General features: G+C 38.3%; 1 protein-coding gene across 4 annotated transcripts in view; it reads right to left on the bottom strand.

The window, feature by feature from the left end:
• The window catches only part of col4a2 (collagen, type IV, alpha 2), a 47,096-nt gene that overhangs the window by 13,438 nt on the left and 13,007 nt on the right, over window positions 1–20,651 (bottom strand). For 2 of the 4 annotated variants that reach the window (XM_087804792.1, XM_087804791.1), the window contains exons 4-26: window positions 17,344–17,427; window positions 5,251–5,385; window positions 5,125–5,169; window positions 4,938–5,054; window positions 4,808–4,876; window positions 4,686–4,721; window positions 4,550–4,603; window positions 4,437–4,472; window positions 4,001–4,042; window positions 3,854–3,922; window positions 3,733–3,777; window positions 3,133–3,180; window positions 3,018–3,053; window positions 2,917–2,961; window positions 2,731–2,794; window positions 2,506–2,619; window positions 2,297–2,446; window positions 2,164–2,235; window positions 1,420–1,571; window positions 1,273–1,345; window positions 1,056–1,162; window positions 728–911; window positions 377–424 (exon numbers count right to left, since the gene is read on the bottom strand). In XM_087804792.1, the coding sequence (XP_087660918.1) occupies window positions 377–424; window positions 728–911; window positions 1,056–1,162; window positions 1,273–1,345; window positions 1,420–1,571; window positions 2,164–2,235; window positions 2,297–2,446; window positions 2,506–2,619; window positions 2,731–2,794; window positions 2,917–2,961; window positions 3,018–3,053; window positions 3,133–3,180; window positions 3,733–3,777; window positions 3,854–3,922; window positions 4,001–4,042; window positions 4,437–4,472; window positions 4,550–4,603; window positions 4,686–4,721; window positions 4,808–4,876; window positions 4,938–5,054; window positions 5,125–5,169; window positions 5,251–5,385; window positions 17,344–17,427 (1,825 nt within the window). The remainder of the gene's footprint in view (window positions 1–376; window positions 425–727; window positions 912–1,055; window positions 1,163–1,272; window positions 1,346–1,419; window positions 1,572–2,163; window positions 2,236–2,296; window positions 2,447–2,505; window positions 2,620–2,730; window positions 2,795–2,916; window positions 2,962–3,017; window positions 3,054–3,132; window positions 3,181–3,732; window positions 3,778–3,853; window positions 3,923–4,000; window positions 4,043–4,436; window positions 4,473–4,549; window positions 4,604–4,685; window positions 4,722–4,807; window positions 4,877–4,937; window positions 5,055–5,124; window positions 5,170–5,250; window positions 5,386–17,343; window positions 17,428–20,651) is intronic. The other 2 variants (XM_087804793.1, XM_087804794.1) reach the window with 2 other exon arrangements.

The following is a 20,651-nucleotide window of genomic DNA, read 5'->3' as shown; positions in this document are numbered from 1 at the left end:
ATACAAAAAAGTCATTTTTGTATGTTGGTTTTAGTGTTATGTTTTCGTTTGTTCATCTCTGTGTTGAAACTATGCGTGGCTAATTTTAAGTGGCTAAACAAGCTGTTTTTATTTTGTTTTTGTTTTGTTTCATCTTTCTCTGTGTTTGTATTGTGCTCTTACTTTAAATTCAGATTGCTAATGGGACCCTTTCAGAATAATTTTGCAGCAACTCCTCAGGTCATGTCAAACTGAACTGAAACACGTCTGTTTTCCTGCAAGAAGCCACATTTCCAATATTCAAGTGGAGCGATTAAAACCCAATAAAGAAACCTCCAGCAGCCGCACACTTTGGGCCGGTCATTAAAAAGCCAAAAAGAAAAGTTATTATACCAGCTACCTGTTACGTCCGACTGTTCTCCTTCTGCTGTCGGACTACAGCCGCCTTTCGTTTTAGGAGAGAGAAGGAAAGAGAGGCATTCGGAACAAGAGTTATTCAAAAGCAAAAGCATTATGTCATAGTTTGAGCGCTGCAGCCCCTGAACCAGATTAAAACATGAGGCGAAGAGAGAGAGAAGTCATCGAACGCTGTCATGCGTCTCACTTGTTTTTAATCACAAGCCATTAATATTCATTCCCGCTTTGAATATATTACAAAAAAAGTTAAAAAATATTTATTAGAAGGAAACAAATCCTGGGAAGAGAATCAAGATGGTTTCATTCCTGAGGCAGAGTGCTGCCTTTTTACCTGGACTTCCGGGCGTTCCCGGGACTCCATCGTACCCGGCGTGTCCCTCATCTCCGGGTAATCCAGGCTGGCCATTTATCCCCACAAGGTCTACTCCTGGTTCTCCCCTCAACCCAGATTCACCGGATCGACCGGGGAAACCCGGGAAACCTTTGTCTCCGCGCCGTCCCTGCCCAGCATCACCCTGTGGAGACACATTTGTCTTCACGAACGGATTCCTCAGTAACACGACAACATGCGTGACTGATGTCGATCGACATAATCGTGTGCACTAGTAGACTCTGATGATTTATTCTTAGGTGTTTTGGGCGTCCATCGACGGACTTACCGGAGGTCCGCGGCTGCCAGGAAAACCAGGAAGTCCGCTTCGTCCTGGCCCGCCCGGCACTCCAGGGAAACCGTCTCGACCCGGCTCACCTGTATTTCCAGGGTATCCTGCAGAGATAACGTTGACCCGAACAGAACCTGTCAGCTTCTACTTCTGAACTTGTTTGTTGTTTTATTATATGAGAGGTTCTTCGAACTGTGTTTGCCAAAAAACATACCTTTTTGGTCAGGCACAGACAGAAGACCTTTTTGGCCTTTTGCGCCAGGAAATCCAGGGACACCGGGGGCTCCCTGCCGAACACCGGAGGTGTTTTTCAAATATAATTCCTGCACTGAATAATGAAGCTAAAGAGAGGAATACATACAGGGATTCCGTCCTCCCCATGGGGACCTTGATCTCCCAAATCGCCATCTCGACCCAACTCTCCTAACATGCCGGGGTCACCCTGTTCACCAGCAGGACCAGGTGCACCTGTTATGGTGTTCGGGGTGGAGCATGCGCATTCTCCATGATCACCTGGCGGAACAACAAGATATTAAGTATTGGTGCGACAAAACATGGATCCATCCATATTTCGCAAGGTTTTCACGAAACTGTATCATTATTCAACAGCGGTGTTTGGATATCTTCTTTAGATTTTAACTTACATTTACAATTAAAATTCTTATATTTAGTGTTTGTTCATTTTAGAGTTTCAATTCAACTTTCAGCCACAAGAGAGCAGCAGTCATTATGTCCTGTGCAGGTAGTAACCATTAAATCCTGTAAGATCCCACAATGACTGAGGACGAGAGGATCCAGTCGAATTCAAGCTGATTTTAAAGCCGATGTTCGCACATATTTTGTTTTCAAAACAAATGAAAGCAGTCGCAACTTTGTCAAGAGTCTTGGTCTGAAAATTCTGCTACACCAGACTCAAGTACTCAACAATACTATGAATATATCCTTGTTCCTACATAATCACACATCAACATATGGTATTGTGGCCCACTGTATCGTGATTTGTATCATATTGCTACATTCTTGCCAATACACACCTCTATAAATAAGTGTTAGGTGCAAGGTACAAAAATGTTGTGATACTTTGTCCATTTCTACTTGTTAGCACCTTTGAGTCCTTTGTTGCCTGGACTTCCTGGACGTCCACTCCCACCAGGAGCCCCCTTGAAGAACTCTTCCCCTGCAGAGAAAATATTGATGACATCTTTACTATGTAACACATGTGTAAATCCTTCTCTTACATGATCCTTTTGGACCAGGAGGACCCGGGGATCCTGGTCTCCCATCGGCGCCCGCTTCTCCTGGAACAAGGGCTTGAAGGCCAGGTTCACCTCGCTGACCTTTCTCTCCTTCATCGCCCTTCCTCCCGAAAGGTCCCGTGAAGTCGTACACTTGAAAATAATAAAACGAAACGTCACATGTGAGACGACTCTCTTAGCATAACACAAACCTTGTTGTTGGGTTGAAGATGCTCTTGGTCCTCGGGGTCCTGGGACTCCTTGGTCTCCGATAGGACCTCTCTCTCCTTGAGGACCCGGGTCACCCATGGAACCAATAGGACCAGCTGAAAGGAACAACAAATAAACATAAATCAGCTGATACTGTGCAACGATTTATGCTTATCTTTTCCCAAGAACTCTGGTTTCCTCTGTAAAGGATCAGTGAATCCACATACCTGTTGAAGACCAGGGCCAGTTGGGGTAGGATTGGATCAGCTGTCCTGGTTCACCTCTGACCCCCTTAAACAGTCATTTTCAATCCATTTTAAAATTCTTTAAGGTTACTTGGCTATAAATCAGTTTGAAATAAAAATGTCATATAAATATTTTAAACTGGTTTATCTTTTAGTTAATGTTCGCACCTTCAAACCACCACTTCCCTTCGGTCCTTGTTCACCAGTGTCACCCTGGAAGAGACGTGAGGTCAAAGAGTGATTTTCTTTCACACCACAGACACACATACCCTCGGACCAAGTGGACCCAGACTGCCAGGGAGACCCTAAAGAAAGAAGATAATACAGTCAATAAAGCGATGACATCAGGATAATAAAAGGCTGGATTTGACTGTCAACACTTACACGTGATCCAGCAAATCCCATGATGCCGGTCTCTCCTTTATTGTCAGCCTGAAAAACACACGAGTCACGTTTATTGTTTCATGTTCTCAACTTTTACTTATCGAGTGATCAGCATGTGTACTGCAAAACTACACACATGTATACATATTATATACATATTACATCTATAAAAATACACAAAACGTTTATTAAATTAATCACAATTATCAAACATGATTAAGATGAGAAAAAAAATGAATTGGTAGACGAAAAAGTTTCTAATATGCATTAATAACAAGCAATACTACTAGTGCTACTACTGTATTTTACCACCTACTACTACTACCACTATTTTCAATAATAACAATAATGATAATAAAAACAATAATGAGAATTATGATAAGAATACTTCTACTACTACTATTAGCAATAATGATAATAACAATCATTATTAGTATACTTCCACAACTACTAGTAGCAATAATACTAGTACTAAAACCACTCCTTTCCAATTCTACTAATACTGCTACTACTACTTCTCTCAACATCTACTACTATAAACTGCTTATACAATTCTGCTTCTTGTGTATATTCATGTTTATTGAAGCCAGTTCTACAAACCTCTTCTCCTCTTTCTCCTTTCAAACCAGGAGGTCCAGGTGGTCCCTGAACACAACAAGTATTATTATAACAGCCATAGACATAAGAGAAGGTAAAGCTTAGATGAAGGTACTGAACGGACCACTGGACCGTCGGAGCCGGTGTGAGGATGGCTAGAATTCCCAGGCAATCCTGGCAGTCCGATTTCCCCCTAATACACAGAAAGATTAAATATTTTTGAACCTGTGACAAGATTTCAACATTCAACATGCAGGAGAACCGACATCACCTGCTCTCCTTTATCTCCCTTCAGGACGACTGTCATCTCACCCTGCAGAGAAGAACCTCATGATTGTTATATTGACATGTTTTGACTTGGAATAACAGAAGCAGAAAAGGGAATATGGAACATTTTAAGTTAAGTTAATCCTATTATGTGTGAGTGAATACTGTGACTTTTTAGTCGCTAGGCTGTAATGACTACGTTTCCCCACTAGATGTCCCCTACTCAGAGAAAAGAGAGTTAAAGGGAGTGTTGAGTATATTCTGTATCTAGTCTATATATTCTTATATATTCATACCTTTGAAAACGAAATATTAATCTTATAAGTTCAGCTATAATAGAGTCAGATAAAAAAACACAGCTTCAAACTGCAAACTCTTGTTAAACATAATATAAATAAATAGGTTTTGTCTCTTAGGGAAGTTTTGTTAAATGATGTTACCTTTTGTCCAGGTGGACCTGGAGCTCCCAGAGGCCCCTGTAAAGAGACACATTTATTAGGCCTAAGAATTAATTTTCTATATTTGATGTGTCTTTTTAAAGGGATATTATTACCTTTGGCCCCTGGATTCCTGGTTTACCTTGTGGCCCAGGATTTCCTGGAGGCCCCTGGTGGAATATTGAACAGTTACACCAAGATTCAAGATGTTATCCCCACGATTTGTTCTGTTTTTTTTTTTAGATGACTCACAAAAAGCCCAGCAAATCCCGATGCCCCGGGTTCCCCCTGCAGACACATCAACAAGTCAAGTAGATCCACCCGAAAACAGAAAAGAGAAAACCCAAAAAACAGAACCAAAATGTCCGCCTCACCCTGAATCGTTCCATGAACACTGACATTTCCAACGTGTCGCCCTTCTCTCCCTTCCTGCCCGGTAGTCCCTACGACAGAAATGCCATTTTAGTCGCAGTCCTCGAAGAATCGCACACATTTTCTACTCACGGGGAATCCCGGTTGACCATCTCGCCCAATCAGTCCAAGTGTTCCTGAATCCCCTGTTGTCCCGTTACAACCGTCGGCTCCTGGTCTCCCCCGAGGTCCGGCGAGTCCTGGGTGACCCTGCAGATGAAACGAGTTAGTAACAATGGTATCAGAAGAATATGATTCTCTCTCTCTTGTGTAGACTGACCGGAATACCATTGTTCCCAGTGAATCCCGGTACACCCGTCATTCCCTGGGAAAAAGTTAAGAACATAAAACAGAATCAATTACCAAGGTTTTTAAATGATGAAACACATGAGCTAAAGGTACAAACCACATTTCCTTTAGGGCCCATGATGCCTTGGCGTCCAGCTTCACCCTTTAAACCCTTGTTTCCTTGTATGCCCGATTCTCCAAGTCGGCCTGGGGGGCCTTGGTGGCCCTGTGCTCCGAGAGGTCCAGGTCCACCCTAAAAATCCAACAAATATACAGTAGAGACATGATGTTTTGCAGGGTCGTTCGAAAGGCTTCTCTGGAGGAAGAGCAACTTAAAATATAGAAAAAAGTAGCACCAAACATTTCTAAAATCAACATATAGACAGTAACTAATATATTGATGTATTTAAGTAAAACAAATACACTTTAACACGTGTAATTTGGTTGGTTCTTGATGTAGTTTCATTTAATAACCAAAAGAGGGAGACATTTGTTAAAATGAAATCAAAAATTAAAAATACGTTTCTTAAGCTACTGAAAATTAATTAAACAAATGGAAGAATCTGTACTCTGATCAATATGACCGTCAAAACATGACCGATATAAATTATACAGTACATAATTTAAAGCAATATTGTAAACACCAAACCTGAACGCTAGAGGGCGCCAGACGGTTGATTAAAAACGAATCCAATGGTCGAATCCGTTTTCAAATACTTCAACTTATTTTTTTTATCTTAACAATTGATAGTTTATGACAGTATAAATTAGCCCCATATTCTTCTACCGAATATTTCTGATGAGGTAAATATGAATAGTAAGCAATAGTTAAATATTACAAGTGAAAAGAATACACAATTTCAAAACACACTTAAATGAAAATGAAAATGAGTGCACTAAATGAATAATTTGAAACCCGAAAAAAAACAACAACAAATAAACACTGTAATAACACCCAACCTTGGTTTCAGAATCAGAAATCTTATTATAAAAAAAATGTATTGCCTGTGTTGTAAACACAAAGTAATAGCACATTCCATTCTTCACACCACCTTTTCTGCTCCCTCATCTCCCATCATTTTTCTCCCCACCACCTAGCCTCACCCAAGACATGTTCTAGAATATTCCAAATATTTTGAGCAGAAGAGGTTGCTTCACACACACACCTATGGCTGGTACGATGTGTGTGTGACACCTGTCATGACGTCACCAGACATTGAAACTCAGCAGACATGGTGTTTATAACTCTGTTACTTCTCCACACTGACACTTGTTTGTTTTGAGAGTGCCATGAAGAGAAGCTACCAGCCTCCGACCAGAGACCCAAACCTGCCCAGGTCACGACAGGGTCACTGGTCACGACAGGGTCACTTACAGACAGTAGCCAACACTGACATCTCCTGGAAAATCTTCAGACTAAATGTGTGAAATACAGTGACCTCTAGTGGAATTAAAATGAACCGACAAAAAAATCATGGATCAGTCCAATCCTGGTGTTTAATTTAAGCTCTTGAAGATGCAGTGTTATCTTATCTTTTAAGTTTTGAGCCCAAAATCTTTTTAAAAGGTGGGAAAAAACGACTCAACATGATGGAAGAACTTCTAGAAAAAAAAAAGATTAGCACAAAGAATGAAAGGTTGTAAATACATAAATAAGTGTAATTATGCAATGGCATTATTATGCTACAATTGTTGATTTGATTTCATTGTTCTTATGTTTTATTTAAAGGGCAAATAATGTGTTGATTTAAGTAGTAATTGATCTTGGACCTCTATTGTACTGTTCTCATCAGTATAAGCCTTTTTTTTTACAAAACTTATAATGAAAAAAGATAATGAGCTTAAGCCCATTATTTTATTATCATAATGGACTCCGCTCTCGTAACCTCTTGTTTGCCCAGATTTGAAATAGCTACGTATCACGGTCGTTGGAAACTTTCAGTTGACGTCAACATTTGCCTTATGTTTTTATTCATGATTGTTCATTTTTAGGATTATTTTTTTGTTCTTATTTTTTTTTAGGATATTTATTAATATTTATTTTTAATGACTTTTTTTTCCAGCACAAATGTTGCACGTTGTATGAATTTAGGTCCATATACTACCACAATATCAAATCATTTAACACCTTTTTCCACACACACACATGTGCAGGTGGCCTTTGAACACACCAGCTACAGGAAGAAGGTGACAGAAGCTAAGGAGTGTGTCTCGAACACACTCAGGATAATAACACACAGATATCTGTGGACATTCTGACATACAACTGCAGTCAAAAACCAAGTCGGATTGATGCCATGCAGCTGCAGGAATGTGTGGTGAAGATTTCTGACAGGCCGGGCTGACATGTTGATATCCAGATGAACAGTAAGAACGCCACGAACCGCTGAATTTACAAGTGAAGGAAAACCAAACTTCTGAATTGGCAGCTTGAGAGACAGCTTTCGTTCTTGTACGACTACTTCTGGCTCTCCTGCGGAATATTCTCCATAAAACCGCAAACCAGAGACTCATTTGTATTGACAGAAAGACCATGTAGTTTTCCCAACTTTCAATGTGGTTGTGTTTTTAATTTTAACTTCACAAGCCTATAAAAGGATGAACTGTGACACCGCCATTTTTTATCCAGACCCAGACCTTCCCCTGGGATGTGTTTGGAATGACCCACTAAAAAACAGGATGGGAACACACTGCCCACTGAGCTCCCCCTTTGACCTCCAGCGGAGATAAAATAATCAATAAACACATGACCGGACGTCCCGCTGCTGATTTAATAGTCTGGTGTAAGTGTTGTCTTAGATAAGATATCAAATCTAAAATTGTGGCGAAACATCCTTCCAGGGAGAACTCCCTCTTTCCTGAGCTGGAAGTGAGAAAAACATCATCATGAAGACTTTGATTGAAATAACATGCGAGTAAAAAAAAAGTGACTCCATATTATTCGACGATTAAATAGCTAAATATTAAGAGTGAAGGTTTTTTTTCAAACATTTAACAATTAAATGTTTATGCTCTAATACAAGCATCACTCACAGACACATTAAAGCAGTTGGTGTAAAAGTGGTCTGTGCGCCCCCTTGTGGGTGATTTTGACAGATGTAGATAAAGTAAGTAATTAGATTAGATTAGATTAAATAGACTTTAGTGTGGTGTTGTCCTCATATTTGTTTTGTAAATTAAGCACCAGAAACTATGATTTGGTCTTTAATTGTGAGGTGTCTTTGATACGGTTGTTTTGATCTTAGTTTAAAATACAAACAATATTAAACACAAATCTATGGCGGAACACATACAGTACAAAGATATTTCGTTTACACTTGTTTTTATTTATAATCATAATCCTCAGAATAATAATAATCCTAAATATACGTTTTTTATTGTCTTTTGTTTTTTTCATTACATTTTTTTTTATTTCTCTTTTTTTGTATTTTTGTGATTGTTGTAACCAATAATTTACTGAAATAATAATAAAACACATTTAAAATGCGCTCTTGTATTATAAATACAATTTATGTTTATATATATTTATATACATATTTTATATACATTTTTATTTTTATTTAAAATTGATTATCTGATGTATATATGCATATATGTTTTATTCATAGTTTTTAATCATAAATATTTAAGTAAAATGTATCTTACAGGATTAAATAACAATTTTAGCTACTTCCTATAATGTCATGGCTTACGACCTTTAAGATTTGAAGTTTTACCCTCATATAAAGTAAGTAAGTAAGTAAGTAATTTGTATTTATATAGCGCTTTTCCAGACCAAGGTCACAAAGCGCTTAAACAATCATACAATACTCAATAAAATATACTTTAAAGGTCAAGATAATACTGAGAACAACACAGGAGTTCCAGAAAATCAAGGAAAAGCCTGAACAAATAAAAATGTTTTAAGATGTTTCTTGAAGGAGTCAGTAGTAGGGTATTATTCTATTTTTTGCATCTTTTATTTTGCTTGACGGTCCCTAACATCAGTCTCAGTAGATTCAACGGAACTCACTAGGAAGTACCCCTGCTCACCCATGTGCTCATCAGACGTGACAAGTGTATAAAATGTAGTGGGTGTATAATCTATAAATCCGGTACTGCAGTCTAAACACGGGGAAATAGTGACGATGTCGCGATGCTATGAGTTTTATTCTCCGCTGTTATCAGCGAGGACGGAAAGTTCTTTCCATGGACTCATCACGACATTCATCTAATTCCACCTTCTTTCACTACATTGAAGCACGTGAACGTCGCAGCAAAACGAGTTCACGAAAAGTCTTCCAAACAGAAGGAATGAACGAGCTCGCTGAGGGATGTATGCAGGAAGAACGAGTGGAAAAGACAAATGGGAAGGAAAGACGAAAGGCTGATGACAGCACGTAAACATTCGGCGTCTGGACTTTTTCTCCCACAAAACACTCGGCTGCTCGTACACTTGTTGTTGTTGGACGCAATTCTTTCCTGATGATCCACATCCCATTCAGACGATGCCCGAGGGAGCTCGGACACTCGGTTCCCTTCAGTGTCCCCCGGGGGCCGCTGCGGGAAGCAACAGAGGTTGAGGGAAGGCATGAGGGGCTTGACTGTGGGCGCTCGGCCAGAGAAAACAAATATCCGCAGATGATGTTTGGATATCTTTGAGAGAGTGTTTAGATATCGTGGCTGCTGTTAGCGAGGTCATCTCTGAAGCCCCTGCAGGAAGAGACCTTCTAGAAAAATTCCTGGCCAAACATCGTATATGTGGGGAGGTGAGATCCTAACTCTGACTCGTCGCTTTTAAACACACAGGATGCTGAGTGATAAAACAGATGACTCCACGACATTCGTCGCCGTTTCCAAAGTCGCTTTGTGTTTAGATATATCTGGACCGGAGTCGTCTGGGCCGGTTTACACTGGAATCATGGTGTTTAGAAGAAGGAAGTCTTTACACACCAACATGTCGAACATGTTCAGAGAGAACATCAGCTTTTAATAGAACGCTCTCTTGTTGTTGCTTTTGTTTCAGGACTAATGGCCATTTTAGCCTGCTCTAGTCCGAGTCTCTACTGGATCAAAAAGCTGTCGTCAAGAAAAAGTCCATACGCCCTGATGAGAAAACTCTAAACTAAAAAAACACCAGTCAAAAGTGCGACAATTGTTATTCGAATGACGTGATGCTTTAGAAATTGTGACAGATTTTGACACTGTTTGGAATTATTTTATTTAGTGAATTGGTGCTGTTGTTTTTAAAGTTTTTTTTCTTTTGTTTCTAGTTACGGGATCTGGCCGCCAGCGCTGACAAGCCATACAATTGTGAGGTGAAATCTCCAAAACCCTCTAAAAATCCAAAGGAAACTAAAATAAAATAAAAAACTAAATGTAGTACCTTTCCAACCAATCCAGTAAATGGCATTAAAAATAAACCATTCCTTAGACCAGGTGGATACATCACAATTCTTTTTTTTTCACAATATGGCTTACAAATAATAATTTCATGGTTTATATTTCGAGTATGAAATAAAATAAGTATTTGTATTCACAATCAACGTGCAAATATTTACAGCATGTTTGACTGCAATTATACTTCTGGCCGCTAGATGGCAGTCATTATGTCCTCTAAAGAAACAAATCCTGCTATATACGGTTGATGACTGAGGATGAGAGGATACAGTTGACTCCAGCAGCTTTAAAAACTGATGCTTGGAGATATTTTGGTTTCAAAACAAATGAAAGCACTTACTACTTCGCCAAGAGTCATGTGGTCTGTAAATTCTGCAACACCAGAGTCAGGTACTCTATACAATACAATAATACACATACAACATATTGTTGCCCTTGTATGGGGTTACGTCTCGTACTGCCAATATAAATCTTAGTAATAAGTGTTCATAAATAAATGAATGAAACATGACATTGAGACCAACTGTTACAGCTAGCAGAGGTGCTGCTTTTATAAGGGGTGTGTACATATGTGTGTGTGTGTGTGTGTGTGTGTGTGAAAGACCAAGGGGGATATTAAGTATTGAGTATTCTGGACTTCCAGCTATCTGGGATCTCACGGGCCCGACACCTGCACTATTGCCTCATGTCCGAGGAATGAGACGTCTCAGGTCTTGGGTCCAAGCACATGTGTGTCTCAACAGGACACAGCTGCGTTGTGTGTGTGTGTGTGTTTGTGTTTCTGTGAGTGTGTGTACGTTGAGAAAAAACGCAAAGCGAGCCCTGAAACGAGGTTTTCCCTTTTACCTCTGATATCAACCACCTGCATGTCTGGATGTGGGGTGTCCTATTGCTTAATTAATGTTACTTCTGGCTTCAATAAAACAGCCCCCCCCCCTTATGTTTAGAGGTCTTTTGAAGGTCACAATCTTAACATACATTATTGAATATTTGCCAAAAAGGAGACGTAGTATCTGGTCAAAGAAAAAGGATGTTTGGTCCCAGCTGTGCATTGCTTTACATGGACGTCAGCCAGTTTAGAAGGGAGTAAATGGAAGTGATGTCTAGGAAGAGTAATGCCAAGATAATAACACTATCTTTTCCTGTCTCGTGCAGGAATACAACCGACAACCAAGCCTTGGATTACTAGTGAAATAATCTATGGAGTAACAAAGGAGCTCTTGAGAACGAAGCTTCTCAGAAACGGTTGTGTTGAACAAACACGTGGACGATATCTAATTGTTTCCTCTGCTAAAGGCCCTGAGATTCCCAACCGGGCTGATGGAGAACACATGGCGCTGCTGTGCTGACCCACGACTTCTTTAGATCGGCAATAACATGTTCCGACGGCTGATCCTGAGACAAGCCCTTAACGTTGTTCACTCGGCGTTATGATAGCGACTCTGGGGTTTGGCTAAAACGTTTGTTTGGACTTATGAAAATGGTCTTTCATGTGAGGCTCTGGAGGAAAAGTACTGAGAAAAAAAAGGTAAATGAGGGACATGAAAGGTTCCCAGCTTGTTATAGTTTAATATACATTTAAATGTTTTAGTCGATTGAAGATTCAAATAAACTTTTTATGAAATCTTGATTAAAATCAAGAGACTATTACACAATTTGATTTAATGGTTTCAATCAACAAAATGGAATACATTTCTGGTTTGTATTTAGTATTAAGTTTTTTCAAGTTACTCCACAGTTTCCTAAAACTACAAATGCTAACGAAAATGAATTTGAGTTTTTGCTATTAAACTGAAATGTTGTAACCTTCCACTGCAGCGTTTACCACACATTGACCATGGTTGAAGAATATTTTGATAAATAAACCTTCATCCTGTTAGGAAAAGACAAGAAATGAGGAAAAAGATGGTGAAAACTAAATGTACAAAATAAAAACTATGCCAAATCATTTACGTTGATTAAAAATGTCAAAAATTCCCGCCCGACACCATCTTTGTGGCCCACATGAATTTTAAAATAACACTATAAAATGGTCATTTAAAAAAATGTTTAAAGTCACTATCCATCAATATTATAAGTAGGTCAGCCCTACATACATTTTTCTAAATATCTTTGTTTGAATATATCTCGTTGTGGTTTTATCATATTTTTAAATAAAAAAGATATAAGAAAATATAAAAAATATTTTATTTCATTTTATTTTTTTATTTAATTTAATTTCTTTATCATGCATTTTAGTACGCATATTTTCCTTAAGATCTTTGTTTGAATATCTTTTGCCTTTTATTTTTAGATACTCTTACATAAAATGCATATAAAATAATTATGAATAAAATTAATGAAATAAAACAAATTATGGGATCATAACAAATTGTTTTGCATTTGATGTATTTGTATATATATATATAAATGAACAATGTTTTTTCCCTTTCCTCTTTTGGCTTGACGGCCCCTTATAACAGTCACTATATAAAATGTCGTCCCTGAGGAAATATAATTGCTCACCCCTGTTTCAAAGATAGTCTCTATCATTGTACTATATTCATTCAAAAAAAAAAAGGGGGTGGAAAGTGAAAAACTACAATGACGTCAAGCCTACATATTACAAAAACAAAGTCATCTCAAAAAAGTCCATTGAGACACCAGTTTAATTTCCCTCAAAGGTTTTTGATTTCAACACTAAGTGAAGGTCTCTGAGGGACACGTCTCACTTCCTGTTTCTCATGCAAGCCAGCGTGATCATCCAGACAGTCCGTGTCAGGAATCAATCCTCCTGTCCAAGAGTTTCCCTGATCACAGCTGCACGATCCGTCCCTCCCTCAAACATGTCCTTCACAGCCTGAGTGAAGGTCGTGGTCTGTCTCAAGGACGAGGCTACAAGACTTGCTGGTTTGATTCACCTCCTCATGTAGCGTCAAAACCTTATGATAATATATCAAACTATATCTATTGACTGAGGACTGTTAGGTCCTCACGATGACCTTTGATAGGAAGAGACTCGCTTGTCAATGAAGTCTACAGTGTTCAGTGCAGGAGCGAGTGATGGTTGGAATCACAGACAGATGCTGGTAAAGGTCACAGATATATGCATCACCTTTACTAGTGCAATGATATACAGGTGGAGTGTTTTTTTTTATTCTGATCTGATAGATGTGGAGCTGGACACCATGTGCTATGAGTGAGTGCGTTTGTCCCCTTTTGCAATATAAGTAACACGTTTTTGACTTGAATTGCAGTTTAAATGAAACAAAATAAGTATAGAAAAAATGCAACAGTTTTTTTTTCATGTTATAACTTGGCAAGAACACAAAAATAATATCGACAAGATCTGATCATTTTGAATAACATTACATATGTATGTATTATGTAATTTTAAAAATAACTCTTTCCTGTTGGACTTTTACAATCCAGTTTTTTAAATCTATTGTTTTAGCTGGTGCGATTTTTCGGCGGAAATATATCAATGGTATAACAGCTCTACTAGACAAAAATGGTGGCCCTATGATACCAACATTTTTATTTTTAATTTAAAAGGCCATGAATTAAAATGTACAATAAATTAGAATTTAAAACATTTTTTTATTATTATTTAGAATATCAAACTTTATGTGTAAAACTTTCTTTGAGTGTTCATTTTAGATAAAAAATATTAAAAAATAGAACTTTCAATATACAAATTATTTTATTCAATTTAAAAAATAATCTATCCTATCAATATAATGTAGAAATAAATTGAATTCAAATAATTATTAAATGCTTAAAAAACAGCATAATTTCAATTAAAAAAATTCAAAGTACATTAAATCTTTAAGGTTAAATTTAACCATTCGATATTCTGATGGCATTAATATAGTTCCCAAAACAGCACTACCAGCATTCTCTTATTGAAAAACTACTAAATAATAGTACTGGTACTAGGGTACTACCCAAGAACTAGTATTGATATTCTAATTTCCTTTAATGAGGCTTTTTAATTGTCTAGATTGGACAAACCTTTGAGAAGTTATCGCGATCTGCGTTAAAAATTTTGACTAAAAGGTGAACTGAGCTTAAGTAGGTTTAAATCCGAGCTGCTCTGAGATGAACTTGTTTTCATGGAACAAGGAAACCTCTTCCGTTCATAACCCTCAGGCAGAACAAGCGTCCGAAAACACAGGCAATCTTGTTCCCACTAAAACTGAACCAGACTGAAAAATATTGGAGGAAAAAAAAGATCAGTGGACTGTCATTGTGCTCAGCTTCCTCAGACATGTGTCATTTCCTGGCAGATATCAGCTGCGACAGCCGGTCTTGAGCAGGAAAATCTCCTCTCATCTCTGTCTGAAGCCATCCTTTTCAACCATCTTTATCTCCAGATCACAAACTTCTCTTGATACCAAATTAATCCTCTAAAAGTGAGATTATAGATCACGCCAAACAGATGGAGACAACTGTTCCCACTTCATCTATTTTCCTGTCCTTGGGAAGATTTCAAAAAGGTTCATCACAGTTTCTCACCATCGTCTTCGCTTGGATATGCTTTACATTTGGACAAAGAGCCACCACAATTGAAATTAAAAGTAAAAATGTACACATATTTTGAAATAAAGTGCTTTTATATCTTGTTTCATGTACTAAATATATAGATATTTATAATGTATAAACTGAAATATTGTACAATAAAACATGAATTCAATTTTTTTTTATTACCCAAAGAACAGATTGTTCATTTTCTCACATACTAAATTGGATAATTATTGTATATTTGGGTTTTCTTAGCTATGTTTCCCCTCATTATATGAAGGGGAATATGAATTATGTATTTTGGCTTGATATGGCCTCACAACTGTATATTCTGTGGCCCTTAAGAAAACTCAATTACCCACCACTACCCATAAGCGTTAATTCAAACACTTTAATAAGTTGTATATACGATTCGATAGCATTCAAATATCACCATATCATGATACATTGTGATGTACTACAGTTAGTTATGTTTTAACAAAACCCAAGTTGGTGCTTTCCCCGCTGGAAAATGGCATTTACTTTAGCTCACTGTTTTTTGTTTCCTAGTTGGAAGCTAAAATGCTTCCCAATGACAATAAATTGTGCTGTTGTCAATATTTTGTTAGACATATTTATTCTCTTTATCATTGCACTCGCGCTTGCTATCAGTTGTAGACACAGTAAATGGCTGTGTCTACAACTAAATAACAAAGTACATTATTTTAGAGTAGTTGTGCATTGTTTTGGCTAGCGGTCCGTTCTGGCCAACAGAAGTGTTTCGTCAACTTTCTGGTGTTGGGCATATATTTGTCATTTGATCTGGGCGATGTAAAAAATCATCGTTGCATCCCTAGTTAAGAGATTCAACATTGATATCACGTCAAAGTTTCATCAGAAACCAACATTTTTAGAACCTCAACCTAGTTTCGCAACAACAACCACTGAACCAGCTCCGAGTGTTATATTCATCAATAGTTGAAACTCTAAAACACAGCTTAAAGTACTTGATTTCATTTCATCGAAGGCTTTTTCCCCCCTTTTCTCTGCCAGGGCTGTGGGTGGTGATGAACTGAAAGTCAGCGCGCCAAGGATAAAAACAATCCATTTCATATCCGAGAGGAAAAAAACAAGCTAATTCTTCATTCAACTTTCTCACACTCTGCTCTCCATAGTTACTCTCAGAACAGGAATTCCATCATCACCATCCATGGACAACAAATCTGTTAATGGACGTCCTATTACACCCTCTGTTTCCGAGCATGAATCACTGCTTGTTATTTTACACAGATCTTAGCAGAAAAGCCCCCAGAATTAAAGTCGACAGGCCTCGCTCAGATTTCACGCCGTTGCTATGGGTCGAGATATTCAACTCTCACGCCGGGTCGCACGGACCCAGCAACGCCCTGATGTGTCCACCGCCACGGTCCAGGCGTTATTGACCATCATCCCGTCACCACAGCTGCGAGAGGATTCGGCCAATGCCGGCAGCTGCAAGAGATTATTGCGAGCGAGCTCTCACCGCTGCCTCTCCACGGGGGGAAGGATTGGAAGGAAGGAAGATGAATGTAAAGAGATGAGCGCATCTGTGCAAAACAGTCATTTTTCCCAGTGCTGCACTTCACCGGAAAAGGATACTAAGATGTTTAAAATGTTTGGGACAAGCAAACAAACAGGGTGTTAACAGTATTTCAATAAGCCCCTCGGCCCCATAAATATTGACGCAGAAGTCCGAAAAAAACACGATCTCACCCAACATCTCCAACCCAGTTAGTCAAGACCACTATATAAACATGTTTAGTCTGTGTCTGATTTCCAACCCTCACCTCTTCCTGCTCTAACTTTTCATACAAAACGGGATGGTGTGAATACTATCACTTTAAAGTCAGGAGTGTGGACCATGTCACATCAGATACACATTTAGAAGTTGTGTTGTTTTAACGAAAAGTTATATATGACTTGTTTTCTGAAGCACGTTTTATTTATCGTTTCATCATTTAGCTTTAACAGTATGTTAGCGCCATGTTAAGTTTGAACTTTGCTGGGTTTAAGTGACTTAATCTAGTCCATAATACTGTTAAAAGAAGTAGCTTTTCCTTCAAGCGTTCCATTAGGATCTATTATCGTCCCCCAAGGATCAACAAAATTGCTTTTGAAAGGAGTAAACTTAAACTAAAATTACTTTCAAGTGTCCAACCCCGACTAACCGCATCTAAGAAAATGAAAGTTGAAGGATAATTTCTAATCATCAAAGAAATGTCCTTTTTTGGTCATCGGTGATGGAAGAGAAGACTTGGACGGAGCTAAAGAAGGAGAAGAAGCAGTGAGTGGTCACAGCCCCTGGACTTACCCTGGCACCCTTCTCTGGGAAACATTTACAGCCTCCGCTGCAGTCTCTTCCTCCGCATGGCCCGCTGTTCTTCTTTCCACCCTGCTGGGAAAACAATAAAGGATGTCAGCTACACAAGAAAATAAAAAACGCACTGAGAAAGTGTAGATATATCTTTGTAAAAACCCAGGAGACAACCTAATAAATTCAACAACTAAAATGATTCAACGGTTGTGTTTCTTTCCCTCTTTCTCAACTCTGAACATGTTGTTAAATGCATGGATTCTGTTGTTACGCAATGATCAATTATTTTTAAATCGTCAACAGGAAATGGCCTAGCATGATGCTAGATAGCACAGTGGTAGGTGAATGACATTTATTATACACACAAAAAAAAGTATTGTCAGTGCAAAAGACAGAGTCTAGATAACGGAATCCAAGGGCTACATTTGAGAAACACTCTTAAACTCTCTTAAGGTGACCCGGAGGCCCCGAAAATGTGTTTGAGATACACCTTGACCCAGAAGCAAACAAGGGATACCTCAAACACATTTGTTTTCAGGCTTCCGGAGCACCTTGACCCACGGACAGAAATAAATGATGCAAATGAAATTGTTTTTTAAAATATCGATTAACTGTTTCAAGCAGTAATGAAAAAAGAGGGTATGGAAATAAGAAAATATTTCTTGATACCATTTTTTAGTTTTAATTTCTAATATAACAACATCACAACACCTGCGGTCTATAGACAGGTAAATTAAAGCAGTTACATGTAACAGCTACACGTCATCGATGTTTAAGGCATGACAACTAATGAAAGTGAAAATGTATTTATATTTCATCAAATCATTTACATGACGTGTCCCTTGGAATGTCTGCATACCAAGGAAGCCTAGCATGACAGAGCAGTCTGTGTATGAAATGACTCGTCTGTGGACATGACCAGACCATAGAAAGCAACTACACACAAACGGGTCAGGGGGTCTTGTCACTTTTTAAGAAGCTTCTAAGAAAGACTTGTCGGTTTGAGTTGATGTGCTCCAAGTTGAACCTTGTACCCTCGGGTGCTTTGTCATCACACAAATCTATAGAATCAGACAGATATGCAGCCGAAAACCTCAACTTCCCTGAGCACACTAAACACAAATAAAATGTGGCTACAACTTTTCCGCCTACATCTTCCACCTACTAAGTCCAACTGACGCCTGTCGCACTGGAGAAGAATAAAAAAAACGACAGATTTATGCCCACGGTGGCGACTAAAGTGGCAGAAAAGGAATCTGCATGTTTGGACGCAGATCTCATCCGTCCACAAAGGCCACATTGAGACCCTTCTCGCGCACACAAAGACCTTCTTTTACTAAAGGAATGGTCTTTTAATGGTTCCCTATCTTCTCAACAAAAAAGACCCTCTTCCTCTCTCTAACGGAATCTACAAGGCAGCATTTCTTTTGTGAACAGTCTGTGATCTGAGGAGGTCCTTTTCAAACTCTAACGGTCATAATGATTTCAGTTATTACCCAGCAGCATTGTGTTATGAAGCCATATTTGAAGAAACCTTTCCGACGTCAGGTTTGAGGACGACAGTCAAACAGGATATAAAAAACTAAGAGAGACTTGACCTTTCCGCACACAAAAAAGGTGGACGTCAAATTCAGACAATGGGCGACGTCATCTCCGAGATGTTCAAAGGTCTGGCTCTCACGAAGGCAATTAAACGGACAAAAATCCCCGTCAATTGCACTTGGCAATTTTACAGGCTCTAAATAGAAGTAAGCAGCATAAGCAAAGGACAATGGGTTCGTTCTACTGTATCCTGTTTCCTTCACCCAAATGCCGAAATAACTTGGTATGTATCTTCCTGTGCAAGAAAATAATCATATTTCATAAGCTGTTCGTTTTTTTTTTCGAGTGATAAGCCAACATTTGAGAGACATCACTGGTAGACTCGCCCAAATAACAGATTAACGCTTTATCGTTCTAAATGCAGATACAAATTTTTGATTTATTCTCTCCCTGTGATTTTGTTTTTTTTTGTTTACCGTGTGTCTCACTCCAAGAAACTATTGTTTATTTTATACTATTAAGATATAAAGGTCCCTAAATATTGTGAGATAAAATAGAGATGATACACTATTTTTTAGGCAAACTCTCAATTTGCCAAAAGTTAAAAGTGACATTTCAGCTTCTCAAAAGTTCCAAATACAAACAGTTTTCACATTTCTGGGAAAAAAGCAAATGAAAATGTGTGAATTGTTTGACTCAGGATAAAGAAAAATTCCTTACATGGCAGCAGAATAACTAGCGTTCCAAACCAATGTTTGTCCGAGTGTCCACATAATCCCAAATGTGGATAAAACACTTTGAAATGATGGTCAAGAATTGTGGCTCTCAGTCTCAACATAAAACTAAACCAGTCTCAACATTGTAATTGTGAGGCCGGAGCAACACAGTGAGTCAGCAGAAGACCACATAAAGATGAGTCATGCTGATAAACAAACCGCAAATAAGTAATCAAAAGATCTAATGGGGAAATAAAGGTATTTCAAATGTTTTGTTCAGCTTCAATTTTAAGCTGTATTTATAATAGTTGGTAGGTATGTTTTAAAAATAAAATAGGTATAAAATTATTTAAATTATTCGTTTTATTGACCATATTTTCTTTTGGGGTCCAGTATTTGGACTATGGATCTCAAACGTAGGAACCAAAGAGGTTGTTTTCAGATGTCACTTATGTAGAAACACGGTCCAGTTTTGGGAGGACATGGATATATTGTACAGTAACGACAAGATGGATTTAAAAAAAAGTAATGTTATCGTTTTAATAGCAGCTTCAACTCTCAGATCGACACCAAAATCCAGATTGTGTACAACGTCTTAGGAGACTTTTGTACTCATAGAGTGAAGGGAAGTTTAAGAATTGTGTTAAAGCCTGTTGGCCAGATTAATGTTACTCTTCATAAAGAATGTGCTTTTTGTTGCCTCCCTGGTCTTAAGAGACACACTGGTTTCAAACTATTTTTATGTGTAGACAACTTCAACATTTCGTACAGTAAATTAAATCCAAGCAGCTGAGCCGGGTCAACAGTTCTCTTTCTCACGCTCCAGATTTCTCCTACATAGTTGTAGCAGCACGTCCACAACTTTTCAGCTGTTTCTATGGATTTCTTATCATTAGAGTTTATATATTTGTATGACTTCACTGTTCACCAGTAGGACCCTCACGTCAGACGTCAACTCAAAATGACTTGTTCATTTTTATCATACCAGCAAACCAGTCCCTGGGGTCTATATTCAATTCAATTCAATTTTATTTAAAGTTTCTTATC

This window comes from Callionymus lyra, chromosome 12 (assembly GCF_982586985.1).
Source record: "Callionymus lyra chromosome 12, fCalLyr1.hap1.1, whole genome shotgun sequence".
Lineage (NCBI taxonomy): Eukaryota > Metazoa > Chordata > Actinopteri > Syngnathiformes > Callionymidae > Callionymus > Callionymus lyra.
This window is presented reverse-complemented; position numbering and strand designations above follow the sequence as displayed.